This window comes from Aotus nancymaae, unplaced genomic scaffold, assembly GCF_030222135.1.
Source record: "Aotus nancymaae isolate 86718 unplaced genomic scaffold, 86718_ANA_hifiasm-v0.15.2.pri h1tg000003l, whole genome shotgun sequence".
NCBI lineage: Eukaryota > Metazoa > Chordata > Mammalia > Primates > Aotidae > Aotus > Aotus nancymaae.
The window spans coordinates 22752553-22768918 of NW_026988414.1; the positions used below are offsets into that span (position 1 = coordinate 22752553).

The 16366-nt window shown below is 35.8% G+C and overlaps 1 protein-coding gene across 1 annotated transcript in view; it reads left to right on the forward strand.

The window, feature by feature from the left end:
- The window catches only part of TMEM245 (transmembrane protein 245), a 104578-nt gene that overhangs the window by 29280 nt on the left and 58932 nt on the right, over positions 1-16366 (forward strand). The window contains exons 6-9 of the mRNA XM_012439043.2: positions 1776-1945; positions 3116-3139; positions 8237-8341; positions 15052-15134. Coding sequence (XP_012294466.1) covers positions 1776-1945; positions 3116-3139; positions 8237-8341; positions 15052-15134 — 382 coding nt within the window. The remainder of the gene's footprint in view (positions 1-1775; positions 1946-3115; positions 3140-8236; positions 8342-15051; positions 15135-16366) is intronic.

Below are 16366 nucleotides of genomic sequence, written 5' to 3' on the forward strand. Positions count from 1 at the left end.
TGTTGATTAAAATGTAATCTGATTTTTGGAAGCTGTTCTCCACCACAGTTTACAAGTCTAAACTTATTGTCCCATTTACCTTCTAGATCATTAGTTTTCATCACTCATTTTTATTTTTCCTCACTACATTGGATAGTTAATTAAATAGGCATTTTTTTTTTAACACTTACTATGACCAGAGCATGCTATAGTGGTGCATGTCCTCAGGGAGTATACAATATAAATGATTGTATCTTGTTTTTTTTTTTTTGGAGACAGGGTGTCACTTTATCACCCAGGCTGGAGTGCAGTGGCACAAATATGGCTAACTCATGTGTCGATCTCCCAGGCTCACTCAAGCAATCCTCCCACCTCAGCTTCCCAAAGTGCTGGGATTGTAGGTGTGAGCCACTGTGCCCTGCCTGTATCTGCTTCTTGTGTCCTCAAACAGAACTTCTGTTAGGCAGTTGTAACAAGATACAGTTTTAATTAAGCAAGTCACAGAGCAGATTCTATGGTCATGCTTTCTGTTAAACTGAGTAAAACAGTTTAAATTGCTCTACTGGCTTATTCCATACTTTTTTGATTTTTCCAGATGATTGCATTATGGTGGCAAACCATGTGAAATGGTGTTGCAACTCTCTTTTCCTTGAAGTTTGTTAGCAGGAATTTCATTTATTTTAGTCATAGCTTAACCTGGTCATCATAGGAATTTGACATGATCTTGGGAGAGCAGGCTGTGAAAAGGTGGCCCCCTAAAGGCTTTTCTACAGCTTGTAATTACCCTGGACTTACTGAAACTGTAGAATATCTTCTAGGGCCTTTCTAGGGATTTAAAAATGATAAGGAAGGAATTGTTGAACTGGTGTGTAACACTGAACTCATAGTTCAATATAGCAAATTGTGTACCTTTAGCTTGTAAGGCCAGAGCTAATAACAGAAATCTCTAGAGGCAGGCAAATTATCTAGTGATTGAGATCCAGGGTCCAAACTTCAAGGCAAGACTCACAGTTGAATAACATTTCCTTCTTGCCCTACCACCTTCTTAGTTGGCTTCTAACAGGAAGCTCGACCTCTGCTTGAAGGGCCACTGCACTGTCCAACTCCAGGAGGAGACAGTGTGGTCTGAGAGTGGTCCCCACTGAAGTTGCAGTGCACAGCCTTGGGCTGTTTGTAGCAGCCCTGCTAGTACTCAGTGTACTGATTCCCCATTTGATGCTGCTCTCAACATCTGAACCCTGGCATCTGTTCAGATGTTGAGATCAGCATCAAATGGGGAATCAGGAACAACAATACCCTGCATTGGTACAAAATCATGATGCATATGGAGTACCTTATACTTTTCTGGTCACTAAATAACAAACACCTAAGGAAAAGAAGAACATTTGACAAGGGCATCAGTAAAAGCCAAGGAGATGAGGAAGTGTCAGTTGTTTGTATTCTTTACTTAGGAAGGGGGAGTATCTGAGGGGCCAGAATTGTAGTCACTGAAATCTTCACGATAAGAGTATCTTATGTTTATATGGGCTGTAAAATAATCCCTGACTCCTTCAGGGGTTTAGACTTTGCGGAGAAGATAATATATATAGGCAGGTGAGATGGTTTGAAAAGTTACTTGGTCCAATTCCATCTCTTTGGCATACTTTGAATCCCACCTTACTTTTTAACATTGATCTTTATTTTAATACTAGCTTTGCTGTTTTAGAAAGTTCTTGTGAAATTAAGGAAACTTTTCATGTTTTAACTTTTAATCTACATTTTATATATATATATGTATTTTTTTTATCTTCTTTTAGTCTGGATACTGAAAAAGCTTGTTATTCACTTTGGAGTTGTGGACTTCCTGGAGAAACGCTACCACGTGTGGTGGGGTATTATAGAAAGCTTCCTGAAGGAGCGTCAGGGAGCTCTCGCACCTTGGCCCATTGTTGGGCTTGGAAAATTCTTGTTAAAAGTTGATAGCAAGGTATTGTATTTTAAGGACTTGGGCTGTCTTAACGGAGTTAATGTATTTCATGGTTTGAAATCTTCCATTCCATGGTGTTTATATTGTAATTGTTGATAACACATTTAATATCTAATTCTATGATGAAAGTTTTAATGTTTAGAATTATGGTTTACATAAGGATAAGATGGGTTTACTTTAAATAAGGCTTGTGTAAGTATATTTTCCTCATAAAAGTGGAAGAAATGGATCTTATGATTTGGATATTATGATTTAAATCCCTCATTATATTAGGACTAAATTGAAATCCAAAGAGGTTAAGTGATTTGCCTAAAATTATGTAGCTAGGTAGTGGCTCAGTTTAGTGAATATTTTTGTGGTAATTCCCATATGTCAGATACTGTATTAAGTCCTACAGAAAATCAGATGAGTCATAGAAAACCAGATACAGAAGCCTTGTATATTGGGGAAAGATAGCAATTCATAAATATTCAGAGATGGTGGTTAGATTTGGAGCCTTAGTGGTTAAAGAGCATGGAGTATGCATCCATAAAGTTCCTTAACCTTTCTGGGCCTTGTTTCCATACTAGTAAAATGGGTACAGTAGCACCTACCTCGTAGAATGGTGGTAAGGATTAAATGAGGTAATATTTGTACAATCCCTAGATCAATGCCTGGTACGTGGTAAGCTCTGTGTAAGTGTTAGGAATTTGTGTAGGAAAATGTGTATTGGATACAGTGGCAGCACTGAATAGGAAATGACTCACTGTTGATAGGGTCATGAGAAAGGGAAGGAGAGCAGAGGAAATGATACTGGAGTAAGTTTGAAGCACGGGCGGGAGTTTCTTAGGTAGACATGACCAGAAGGGCAAACAGATGGAGCAGTGCAAAGGCGTGAAGACTCTAAGCCTACGAGCATGCCAGGGGGTTTTATGTATTTTTAATTGTTGGATTCCCAACAAAGGTGCAGTTATCATCATTTCAATTGTTGTATATCTTAAAGGAATACTACATTCTCTTGATTTTAAAACTTTGATGTATTACAGTTTTTCCACCCCTAGTTTTTCATTTCTCTGGGGAAGTTTCCTTCTCATGCTTTCCTTTTCATTTCTTTTCATACTATGATTGCATTCTCTAATGATATTCCACTGTTCTTATCTTCTCTTTCTCACCTTACCCCATATCCTCAAGCTCTGGCACTGGCTAAATAAGAAGGTAAATGAACACCCAGATGTTGATTTTTACCGTTGAATTCTGTAACAGCCCCTGTATCACCTTTCTCACTCTATGTTTCTGTCCAGGTGTCAAACTAAGTTTCTGTTTTCAAAGTTTTAATTATAAGCTATGGAAGGTCATGGAGCATGAATACTACTATCACAGTATAATTTGCTGAAAACTCAGCAAAGGCTGTGTAGGATATGGATGGTATCTTCTTGCTCAAGTGTTTGTAAGAAGTTCTGTCTCATAGTCCTTTTGTCTACTGTAAATGATTTTCATTCCTTTAAGTTCTGTAAATGTGGCTTAGCCTGATATTCTAGTCTCCTTTTATGTGTGAAAGCACATTAGGCAATGGTTACTGTAAGGGTAAGAGAGAACTCTCTGTTTGCTACTTTTTAAAATAAATGGCACAGGAAGTTTTTAAAAAGACAAATCTGTGAAATATTTGTATGGTTTCATTGGCTAATAATTTTATATATTATCTTTTTTTAAATAGTATTTCAAGATTTATTTTTAACTTAAAACAGATTATAGTCATCACCTGTGACATCAAATTTTATGTTTTCTCCGAGGTATGAGGTTGTGTCTGTGGTAAATGCTTTACATGATTGGCATGAAATTATAATAGGTATACTTTTAATAAATTTAATAAAGGCTAATCCAGACATATTAGGAATGCTGAACCTTGACATATAGTCCACATGTTGTAATGTTTGAATTAATTGTAATGAATCAAATTACCAGGCATGGTGGCACACACTTGTAGTCCTAACTGCCCAGTAGGCTAAGGCAGGAGGATTGTTTGAGCCCAGGAATTCAAGGTTGTAGTAAGCAGTGATTGTACATTGCATTCCAGCCTGGGTGACAGCAAGACCCTGTTTCTTTAAAAAAAATAGTAATAATAATTTCAATGAATCTCTAGGACAGATAACAAGTGATGACATCATTTATATATGTTGTGTTTAAACATCATAAAACTATATATGTTAGTGTTCCTTGGAAATATTATATCAGGCCTTAAGAAAGATGTGGTACTTCTTGAAAATAGATCAAAATGAGACTTCTGAATAGGATTAGGATTTCATTTTTTTCTGTTGAAATGGAGGAGAGGGGAGACTGCCTAAAAAGAAACCTTGTGTAAAATAAACACCCCACACTCTCACATGGTTGTGTATATCTCCCCTATAAAACTAGTATGGGCAAGTGAGTTCAATCCTGGCAAATGATGTACAAATATAAGTCATGTTTTAAAATTTTGATCAAAGAAGGTGGTTTCTAAAAAAATTTTATTTGTTTTAATTGTTTTTTAGAGGCAGGGTCTTGCTCTGTTGCTGAGGCTGGAGTGCAGTGGCATGATAATAGCTCACTGCAACTGTGAACTCCTGGGCTCAAGCTATCAAAGTAGATGGTTTTGCACTTTTCTCCAATTTGTGTTATATTGAAATGAAATTGCCTTCAAGAGATGGGGGAAAGGAGAACTCAATTCATTGGATTCAATTTGATTTAACTTTGGTGGACTAAATGAATTAGATTACCTAATTTATGAGCCTAATTCATAACTGAATCATTGAGTTACTTTTAAAGTATCTCTAAGATCAAGTAACTTTTTTCATTTCTTTGATGATTCCATGTAACATAATAAAGCATTGGTGTAAAGTTAGAGTAACTCTTTGAGATTTTGAGTGGGTGTATTTTAAGAAAGGACATTCATAAGTTGAGAACTATTTTATTACCTTACATCTCAAAGTCAGAAAATTGCAGCACTGGGTAATTTTGTTATGTAAAAGTTTCAAGTGGAGTGAATTAGGAAGCCGATTCAAGAGAAGAGAGGATGAGAGAGCACACATCATGGTTAATTGAAATGTAACCTATTTCTCAAAAGAGTTAATTGTTTTATTTCTTTTCTTGCCTTTTTAAAAAATCTGAGACAGGATCTTGCTCTATCCACATATTGTAATGTTTATTTTTAACTTAAAACAGATTGTAGGCTGGAGTGCAGTGATGTGATCTTAGCTCCCTACAACATCCACCTCCCAGGCTGAAGCAATCCTCTCACCTCAGCCTCCCAAGGAGCTGGGACCACAGGTGTGCACCACCATGCCTGTTTTTTTTTTTTTTTTTTTTTTTTTTTGTTGTTGTTTTTTGTATTTTTAGTAGAGATGGGGTTTTGCTATGTCGTCCAGGCTGGTCTTGAACTCCTGAGCTCAAGTGATCAGCCCCCCTCAGCCTCCCAAAGTGTTAGGATTGCATGTGTGAGCCACTGTGCCTGGCCTTGTTTTATTTCTTAGTATTGATTATTTGCACTAAAACCCAAGTGGAATTTTGTTTAAAAACAAAGTAAAATGAAAATTTGTAGGCCCAGAATAATGTAAGAGAAGAAAAACTCAGTAGTGGAATACTTTCTTAATAGCTTGATAAATAAGTCCAGTTAGTGTAGAAGTTCTAGAGTGTCTTTTAGTGTAACTATAATTGTACTGACATCTCTAAATTTAAAAAATGCATGCCCTTCATTCACATTTGAAACATTCAGATTGCCATTTTAAAATTATTTCTCTTCTCTTTTAGAAAAATAAGCCTTAAAAATTAAAGTCACTTCTCAGTCTTTCAGCATAGAAACATTGGGGAAATTTAGAGACTTTGTGCAATTTTCATGTAAAGGCAGGTGGTTTTGTTTCCTTTGCCTGAAGCAGAACATGGGACAGGATCAGCCTGGTGAGATAGCACCTTTGGCCTTTGGTCCCCTTCTCTATTGCTTCCTCTCTTTGTGTTTCTCTTTGCTGTTTCTTCGTAAATCTTGTTCTATTCAGTCTTTCAAGGAGTTGGTTCTTCTTTTCCTCTGTCAAAGTTTTTTATCCTCTTTGGTTTTTTTCCTCTTTTGATACTTAGTTTTATGTACCAACTCCCCCTGCCCACATTTTTTTTTCTCTTGACCTCCTCTGTTTCCTTTTATTCTTTAGTAAGTCTTAGTCTCTGTTTCTCCTTCCCACTCTTTCCTCTGTCTTACCTTCTCCCTTCTTGTTCTGTTCTCAGCTAACTTAACTGGCCACATGTGATGAAAACAACAACTTCTTAGTTTGTTTTTTGAGCATCTTAAATAATTTTGTTGATTTTAAGTTTCAGTGAAACATCCAACCTTCACTGTCATCCCTTAGATATACATTTTTATTTGGGTGACTCTGAATTCTTTTCAACCTTTATGGCTTGTGATAGAAAAATTTTACCCTAACTGAAAACTAAAAAATTCGATATTATAATGTCAATGTACATAATATATTTTTGAAAATTCTATGTTTTATATGTTAAAAATACTCAAACATGTTTCTAAATAGAGCATTATTTACATTTAAAAATATATTTCAGGATGTGACTTTTCCGATTAAAAAAATAGAGGGTCCAACATTATTTTCAGAAATTGTAATTTGTGAATACAGATCAGTCTTAATTTTGAAGTTATTTATGCTTGCTTATTCAAATGCATAGTCATTGAATGCTTACCACGGGGCCAAGCACTTAGATTTTGGAGATACAAAGAGGAGCGATACAAACCTAGTTCTTTCCTCAGGAAGCTGCCTCAAGAACTAGTTTTTCATTTGGTTTCTGATTGTGAAAGTTTTCAGTTTCATTGATTTTAGAATTTAACTTCAAAATATGACATCTGACCTTCCATATCTTAGAAACCTGTTATTCCTTTTTTTATTTTAGTCTCTGCATTGTCTTTGATGCTTTGGTAGCATGCACTGAAAATTAATTCTTCTGTTTGAAGCTGTAATTGTCAAGATTAAAAATTAACTTTTTGTCTTTGAGTTCACTTTAGCATCCATCTCTTAGTGACAGTGTCCTTGATGAAAAATAGTTAAGGCAGGGGGCGGGGGAGCACAAGCTTATAAACTGAGTGAAAGTGAATGCTGCAGAAGTTGTGTTGTTTTTTTAACCAACATTCTTTATTTTTGGATGTTTAATTCACCATTTGGAAAGCATAAATCAGATTTAAATTAAGAATAACTTATTTAGCAATGCTATTGTTCATGCTGGGGTTGAGGGGTGCACTGTGGTGTTTCAGCAGTTATTCATCTAGTTAAAAGTAGTTTTGAAATGTTAGGTGGTAGCTTTGCATGACAGGCATTCTAGCAATCAAGTTTGTATTCTGAAAACATCAGTTTAAAATGTAGGATTATTTGTGGTTGTGAAAGATGAGGGAAGTTATATAGCAAGACAGAATGTCAGCATTTAGGGAAAGCACAATTTTAATTATTGATTAAGGAACAGCTACTACATTGACTTTTAAATTTGTATCAATTATAATCATGTCATAAAGCTTATGTTTTTAGAAGAATAGAAACTTCAAGTAGAATATCAGATTTTTAAAAGCATTTTATTACGTATTATGAAACATTTCAAACATAAAAAGATGTAAAGAATATGCATTTATCTACCAACGACTACCCGCTTAATAAAACAAATTAACCTGAAGCCTGTTTTGTGCCCTTCCTTGATTGTGCATTCACCTTGCAACCCCTGGCTCCTCGGGCAACTGTTATTTTTAATTTGTTATTTATCATTGCCTTAACATTAGATTTTTTAAATTACTGCTTTTGTAATTATAATGATATCAAATGGAAAAAATATTTTGAATGCAGCTCCTCCTTTAATTTGCTCCAATTTTATTTGCATTTTTAAGGCCATGCCTTTATTATAAGAGGCATACTTTTGCTAAAGTCATGTATATTTGCTAAACTGATGGTACAGCTTCATGAGATTTTAGGTCAGCTAATAGATTGTTAATGTTTTGTTTGGAATACGTAGCAGGTTATAAATTACAATTTGAAACCTATATAACCTACAGTTTGAGAATTCGAACATAGATATAGGTTATGTTGTAATCGACTGCCTTTTTCTTAGCTATGACAGTAATAACAACAGCAGGGAAGAGTACTGTGAAGTTTCTAAAGTTGCTTACAGCTTTTATTGCTTTAATTATTATGCCATAGTTTGCTTTGCCATGCTGAAGATCCTGTTTTGTTTTTATGATAATTGAGTGTATATATTTTTAAAGTACTTTAAAGATAAGTAATTCTCTTTTTCATTTTTATGCAGATGATCATCTGGTTGGAGAAGATGTTAGATAAAATAATTAGCATTTTCATCATATTTTTGTTAGTGATAGGAACTCTTCTTTTAGCCCTACTCCTGACTGCAAAGGTAGAGTATAACAATTACTGTTCTCATTAATAAACCCTTAATTGTTAGAATCGTAGTCTGGATAAGATGCTAATAGAAGCAGCATGGAAAATGTTGACTTACAAGTATGTATATAATAGCTAAAGCATTTATGATTTGTATGTTACTAATTTTGCCATGAATTTGCCTAGTGTGTTTCCTTTTCAGACCTCTTTTACATGCATTTTTATTTTATCATCAAAACCCTTGGGAGTAAATACAAATGAAAAAAAATGAGATACTGAAGAACAACCCACTTTTAAAAAAAAATTTAATAGGAGAATGAGGATCTGGAGTCATGAATCCTAATCTAGTTAGTACTCTTCACTAGATCAGAATTTGCTGATTAGCACCTTCTTTCCTTGTATCATTGATTCTTCTGCTGATATATACCACAGCACCTTGATTTCTCACTTTCCAGGTCCTTCCAGCTTACATTTCCTCTTCCCATTTTAATCTCATCAATGAAAATTATTCTGTAAAGCACACCTAAAATATTATCTTTATAGTGATATCTCTCACTATTTTTTTTTAAGAGTTATCAAGTCTTACAAGTTTTTGCCCCCCACTTTTATGTTAAATTTCAATTTTTATTTTATCTGTATTGAACTGTATTGAACTCCACAACCCAGATTTTGGTATGTTGCTTCAAGGAATTGGTAAAGCTTATGTGAAACATGGATACAAATTTTTTTAAACATGTAGTGTCATAGAGACATGTTAGTAACTATAATTGTTAGATAATCTAATTAACCAATTTGCTAAAGAATTGCATTATTTCTTAAGTGGCATCTCGCTTGGAAGTCCTATTCTTAGTCTCAGCTTCAGTACACCCTCAAACTGTCTTCTCATTTGCTTCTAAAAACCTCCTCTTCTAGTACTTCTGTTTCAGTCTCTGTATAGTTCCTATCTGTTCTTTGGGTATTACTTATATATAGTCACTTACATATACTCTGCAGACTTGCTTAGAGGTTTTGTTTTTGTCATATTTTGCCTAAACATGCTACTGTGCAACCTTCCATTCTAGTTCTTTCATTAGAGAAAGCTTTCATTGGTATGGTCTTTCATTTTCCTTTCTCCTCTCTCCTACACTTCTTTTCTGCTTTTCCTTCTTTGTCCCTTCGCATAGCGCCTTTTGCCTGGCCATCTCAGTTATATCTTTTAAGTCCTTTTTCTTTGTTCATTCTTCTGCTTCAGTAAGCTTTTGTTTCTCTGAACTTTGATAACAAATATTACTGAACCATTTCTTTCTCGTGTAGAATTCATGCAAACTGACCTTTTGAGGGACCCTTATTAGTTATCTAATTCATTCTCCCAGCCAATAAAGCTGTAATTCTCTAAAACTTCCATGACAGTATCTACTTGAATGTTTAATAGACAACTCAAATGTAACGTGTCAGAAACTGAATTCCAGACCTTCCTCTGCTTGTCTGTTCTTCTCATAGTCTTCAGGGACAGCTCCATTCTTCTGCTTGCTCAAATGGTAAGCCTCAGGATCGTATTTGACTACTGTCTTTGTTTTGTATCCACATCCAGTTTGTCAGAAAATCCTTTTTGCCTCCACCTTACTAATATGTCCTGGGATAATAGCAGGGTGAGGGTGTCAGGTAATTCCTTTCCACAGAAATCAAGAATAAAACAGCATAAAATTATTAAAAATGCCGTTTAAAGGCGTTAGAAAATGACCAGGTAGGCAACAACTAGGAGAGCATTCGTTGATGAAAAGCTGCTACTGTAGCTGGTGAAAACAGATACTTTTTCTGGCATTCTTGCATGGGCAGGAAAAACCTGCAGCTTTTCTTGAAGGAAGTGTTCTTTGATGCACAGATGTGTTTAGGTTTAATGTAGTTCCATTTGTCTTTTTTTGCCTTTGTTGCCTGTGTTTTTGGTGTCAAGTCCAAATGGAGATGAGCAGAGCCTCAGACACCTGTGGGACAATAGCAGACGTTCTAGCAGACATGTAGTAGGCATCCCAGAAGATGAGAAGAGGAAGAGAAAAAAGTAGAAAAAATTATTTGAAGAAATACTGCTAAAAAATTTCCCATGTTTAGTGAAAAACATTAACAGATCCAAGAAGTTCAACAAACCTTCAGTAGAATAAGCATACACAAACACAGAACCATACCTAGATACATCATCATCAAACTGCTGAAAGACAAAGATAAAAAGAAAATCTGAAAGGAAGCAAGAGAAAAATTAAACATCACAAACGGGAACAATACACTTAGTGACTTGATTCTCTTATACACAGCAAAGACTAAAAGACATTGGAGTGACATATTTAAAGTCATGGGGAAAATCTCTGTCAAACAGTACTTTTATAGTCAGTGAAACTGTTCTTTCAAAATAAAGGCAAAACGAAAACGTTTCTAGATAAACAGATACTGAATTTATTGTTAGCAGACCTGCACTTATATGGAATGCTAATAGAATTCCTTCAGGGTGAAGATAAATGACTCCAGAAATAATCTGGATCCAAAAGAAAGGAATGAAAGCACTTGGAAAATATGTGGGCTGTATTTTCCCCTGTCTTCTTTTAATTTATTTAAACAAATGTGACTATTTAAAGAAAAATGGAAACACTGTGTGGCCTTTATAACATACATAGATGAGCTATGTATATATAAAACCATAGCACCAAGAGGAGGGCTGGTATGAAGTTCTTAAAATATTTTACTGGATATAAGTCAACATTAACTTGAAGTATATTGTGATAAAAGATGAGATAAGATTCAGTTAAGTTAAACAGCAGGCAATAAATAGCTTAAGGTTTAGGGGAACTAAAATTGACTGAACACAAAAGGGAGTGCAGCAAGAACAGAGGAACAGTAGAGATGGGACAAATAGAAAGCAAGTAGCGAAACAGCAGACCTAAACCTGATCATGACAATGCTTAGGTTACATCAGAAACAACTAAACAGTTAAAAAGCAGCGATTGTCAGACTGGATATAGCAATGCCAATTAAGTAGTACCTGTTAGAGACACACTTTAAATTCAAAGTCACAGAAAGATTGATAGTAGAAATATTAAGAAACATATACTTGCGAACTTACAACAGAAAATATGTGCAGTTGATATATATTATCAGACAAAATAGATTGTCAAAAAGAAATATTACTAGAGGCAAAGAAGGACTTTTCATATGGATAACAGTTAATATTGCCGTTAACAGTTATAAATGTATGTGCTCCTAACAATGGAGTTCTAAAATACATGAAATCAAACATTCAGAATTGAAAGGAGAAATAGACAAATCTGTGATTTTAGTTCAGGATTCAACACTCCTTGCAATAATTGAGGGAATAAGTAGTTAGAAAATGATCAGGATATTTAGAAGCTTTTTAAAACCCTGTCAGTCGACTGGGTGTGGTAGCTTATGCCTGTAATCCCAGGACTTTGGGAAGCTGAGGTGGGTGGATTCCTTGAGTTCAGGAGTTTAAGACCAATCTGGGCAACATGACAAAACCCTATCTCTACAAAGAATAGAAAAAATTAGTTGGGCATGGTGGCTTAAGCCTGTAGTCCCAGCTACTTGGGAGGCTGAGGTGGGAGGATTGCTTGATCCTAGGAGGTTGAAGCTGCAGTGAGCTGTGATTGTGCCACTGCACTCCAGCTTGGGTGACAAAGCAAGACCTTGTCTCAAAAGAAGCAAAACCAAAAATGAAACACACCAAAAAATGCTGTCAGTCAACTTGACCTAATTAACAATTAGAAATTACATTATTTTCAAGAAAACATGGAATACTCAGCAGAATAAACAATATGTTCAATAAATTTGGAAATACTAGGCAAGGCACAGTGGTACACACCTGTAATCTCAGCTACTCGGGAAGATGAGGCAAGAGGATCACTTAGGCTATAAGTTAAAGACCAGTCTAGGCAATATAGTGAAACCCTGTCTTACCATGTTTAAAAGAAAACCAAACTTTTATTTCAAAAATACTAATAACATACGGAGGCCATGTGTGTTGGCTCATATCTGTAATCTCAGCATTTTGGGAGGCAGAGGCAGGAGGATTGCTTGAGCCCAGGAGTTTGAGACCATAAGGAGACCCTGTCTCTACAAAAGCAATATAAAAAATTAGCTGAGTATTGTGGTGTATCCCTGTAGTCCCAGCTACTTACAATGCTAAGGTGGGAAGATCATTTGAGCCTGGGAGGTGGAGGTTTCGTTGAGCTGTCATTATGCCACTGCACTCCAGGCTGGGTGACAGAGCGAGATCGCTGATCCAAAACAAAACAACAAAAAAGGAGCATTTCCTGACACACAGAAGTAACAGAAATCTAGGAAATGTCCAAATACTTAGAAATAATAAAGATCAAGTGCAAATCAATGAAATTTGAAATGGAGAAACAATAGTAAAAATAATAATTCAAATGCTGGTTCTTTGAAAAACATTGATAAAATTGACAAATTTTTAGCCAGACTGATCAAGAATAAAGGAAAGAAAATGCAAATTACCAATATCAAGTAAAAAAGAGACATCTCTACATATCTCACGGATCTTGATAACAGGGGAATATTGTGAACAACTTTATGCCAACAAGTTTGATAACAACATTAAATAGAGAAATTCCTTGTAGAGAAGAAATGGAACAGACTCAAGAAGAAATAGAAAAATTTTAGCCCATTATTAGGACAAGAAATTGAATTAGCTTTTGAAAATCTTCCTACCAAGAAGCATTCAGGCCCAGACGGTTTTACTGATGAATTTTATCAAACGTATAGTAAGAAATACTACCAGTTCTATACAATGTTGTTCAGTTAGCACAGGAAGAAGTAACACTTGCCAACTCACTTTATGAGGCTAGTATTGCCCAGATACCAAAGTCAAAGGCATTCACAGAAGGGAAACTGCAGACCAATATTCCTTATAAAGAAACACAAAAATTCTTAACAAAACATTAATAGATTAAATCTTGCAGTATGTAAAAAGGAAAATATGTGAGATTTATTTCGGGAATGTAAAATCGGTTTAGCCTCCAACGGTCAATTAATGTAAGATAGGTCTCGAATCCAGTCACTTCTTTTTCACTTCTGCCACTGCCCTGCTCAAAGCTATCCCTGTTCTCTCTTGAATTGTTCCTTAGCCTTATTTCAACACAGCATCCAAACCTACTTTAAACATCTAAGTACGATTATGTCCCTTAGCTTACAGCTCTCTCGTTTTCTGTATCCTTCAGAATACAAGCCTAAGTCCTCAAAAGAAAGTGTCAGGCCTTATTCAGTCTGACTTTTTTTTTTAGGCATTGCATCTGAGTTGATTATCTCCCCATTGTGTCTGAAATCAGTTTGTTTTCTCTTGCTGCAGTTTGTATTTTGTGTTCTCCCTACTCTTCTGGGGCCTGACAGAATTGGAAGTGGTATCACTTGATGGCTTAGGTGGCTTTGTATCTTTGTTGGGATATCTAGACTCTGTTCTGTTCTGGATTTGTATGTGACTTACCCTAGTGATTTTGCTTCCTGGTTAATCTCATATCCATACCCATACCCATACCCATGGAAAAATAGCTTCAGTCTTTATACTGCCTCACTCAATTCTTGTCTACTGTGGAACTTTCACTGCAAAAGGGACAGAGATGGTAGGTGCACATGAGTGGGGGACTTTGATCTCTTTCCTCTGATTTATCTTTTCTCCCCCATTACACTTTCTTTTCCTCAGCTATCAGAAAAGGATAAGGCTGTGGTTTCTTTTCTCCCTGTTACTGTAATCTATTTGTCAGCTCACCTGTGTGGCCCCTGGGTGATGGGGTCAGTTTAGGAGTGAGCTGTTAGGCCTCTCTGTTGTGCTCCAGAATGTTTTGTTTCTTTACCTAATGGCTGTGTTCCAAATTGTATCATGTTATGTTTCTTTCCTTGTTTGAATGTCCTGGGTGAAAAAAAATTTTTTCAGCTGGTTTATTACGATTTTATCCCCCTCATTTTGTTGGTTATTGGGCAAGGTAAATTCAGAGGTGCAGCTTCTGTTGGCTTTTTTTACTCAGAAACCTTACTTAGTTGCGGCCAGGTGTGGTGGCTCACACATGTAATCCCAGCACTTTAGGAGGCTGAGGTGGGCACATATCTTGAGGTCAGGAGTTCAAGGCCAACCTGGTGAAACCCTGTTTCTACTAAAAATACAAAATTAGACAGGTGTGGTGGTGTGCGCCTGTAATCCCAGCTACTCAGGAAGCTGAGGCATGAGAATTGCTTGAACCTGGGAGGTGGAGGTTGCAGGGAACTGAGATCGTGCCACTGCGCTCCAGCCAGCCTGGATGACAGAGCGAGACTCGGTCTAGAAAAAACAAGAAACCTTAGTTGCTTATTTGCCTGTTTGTCTCACACTGATCGATGATCCTGTTAGCTCATAAAGTGCTGGTATTATTTACATAGATACACAAACACATGTACACAATAGATTCATGCAAATGAAATGTATATAGATGTATGTGTTAAGTATTTGAACATATTTATGTGTTTTTTTCTTAATTTGTTGAACAGGGAGCTAGCGTGTACTTTGTATTTCCCATAGTGCACAACATTAGATAAAATGTATAGTAACTTTGCAGTGCATGCTTCTAAATTAATTAAATCAAAGATGTGTATTTATTTGACTCTTAAAGCATTGTTCCAATAATACAGTAGAAAAATAAATGTTAAATTGGGTTTATTTTTTACTGAGATTCTTTTCTCTCTTTATCCATAATACAGGTACATCAAGAGAGTGTACACATGATTGAAGTCACAAGTAATTTGATTAATGAAACTCTAGCAAATCACCCTGAGTGGGCAAAGTAAGAATGTTGTTTTGAAAAAGAGGAGAGATGGATGACCTAGTTTCAGCATCTGTTTGCATGAAATGACCTTCCTTGATCCAGCTGCATTGGAAGATAAAAGATGGGGTTTGCCAGAGCTTTGATAAATATTGTCATTTTTGCAGAAGAATGTCATGTAATACATAGGGTGGGAGGAAAATGCTCAGGATTTTAGTTACAATTTATGGTAAATGAAACCTTATGTTTTATAATTGAGGTTTACAGCATGTTTATAATTTACAAAGCATGTTTGCCTGTGTTATATCATTTGTTCCTCACAGTGACTGTGTGAGATAGATTGAAGAGATTATCCCTATTTTACACTTGAGGAAAGAAGATCAAAGGTTAAGGAACTTGAGATAATAATCCCCCAGTGGCAGAGTCATAACCACTGCCTCTGATCAACTGAAGGAAAGTTTCCACTATAATGTGGAAACTGTAACTCCTCAACTTTCTATATAATTTTAAAATTTATGTTATTTATTTATTTATCTTTAAGAAATGAGGTCTCACCATGTTGTCCAGGCTGATCTTGAACTCCTGAGCTCAAGCAGTTCTCCGGCTTCAGCTTACCAATTAGCTGGGACTACAGGTGTGCACCACCACGCCCAGCTTTGTAATTCTTGACATATTCCCATATTGTATTATATTTGAGGAAAGATAGATGAACTATGGCCCAGGGCCAAATTCAGCCATATCCTTTTGTATAAAAGTTTTATTGGAACATACCTATGTCTACTTATTTACATATTTTCTCTGGCGGTTTTGAGGTTTCAAGGAAAAACAGAATTGAGTAGCTGTGGCAGAGGTTATATGTTCTGCAGAGCCAAAAATATTTACTCTCTGGTTCTTTATAGAAAAAGTTTGCTAACTTCTGTTTTAGAGGATATCTGTGTATGTGTTTAATTTGACTTTTGGAAGAATTTTAAGTTTTTGTGGGTAATATTCAGCAGAGCTGTGCTATCCATCTAACTGAACTCAGTGACACATTGTATGACCTGCTTTTTATTAACCTCAAATCAGTTGTAAGTCAGGAAATACTCTGCCAGTTTTAGGCTTATAAGTTGAGATTTAGCTTGATTTTTTCCTTTGTCTCTACTTTATTCTTTTATATATTACCTGCCTAGGATATTACTTGAACTTGATTTAGAATAATATTTGAATTTTTTGTTTTCTTGAGACAGGATCTTGCTCTGTCACATGGGAGTACA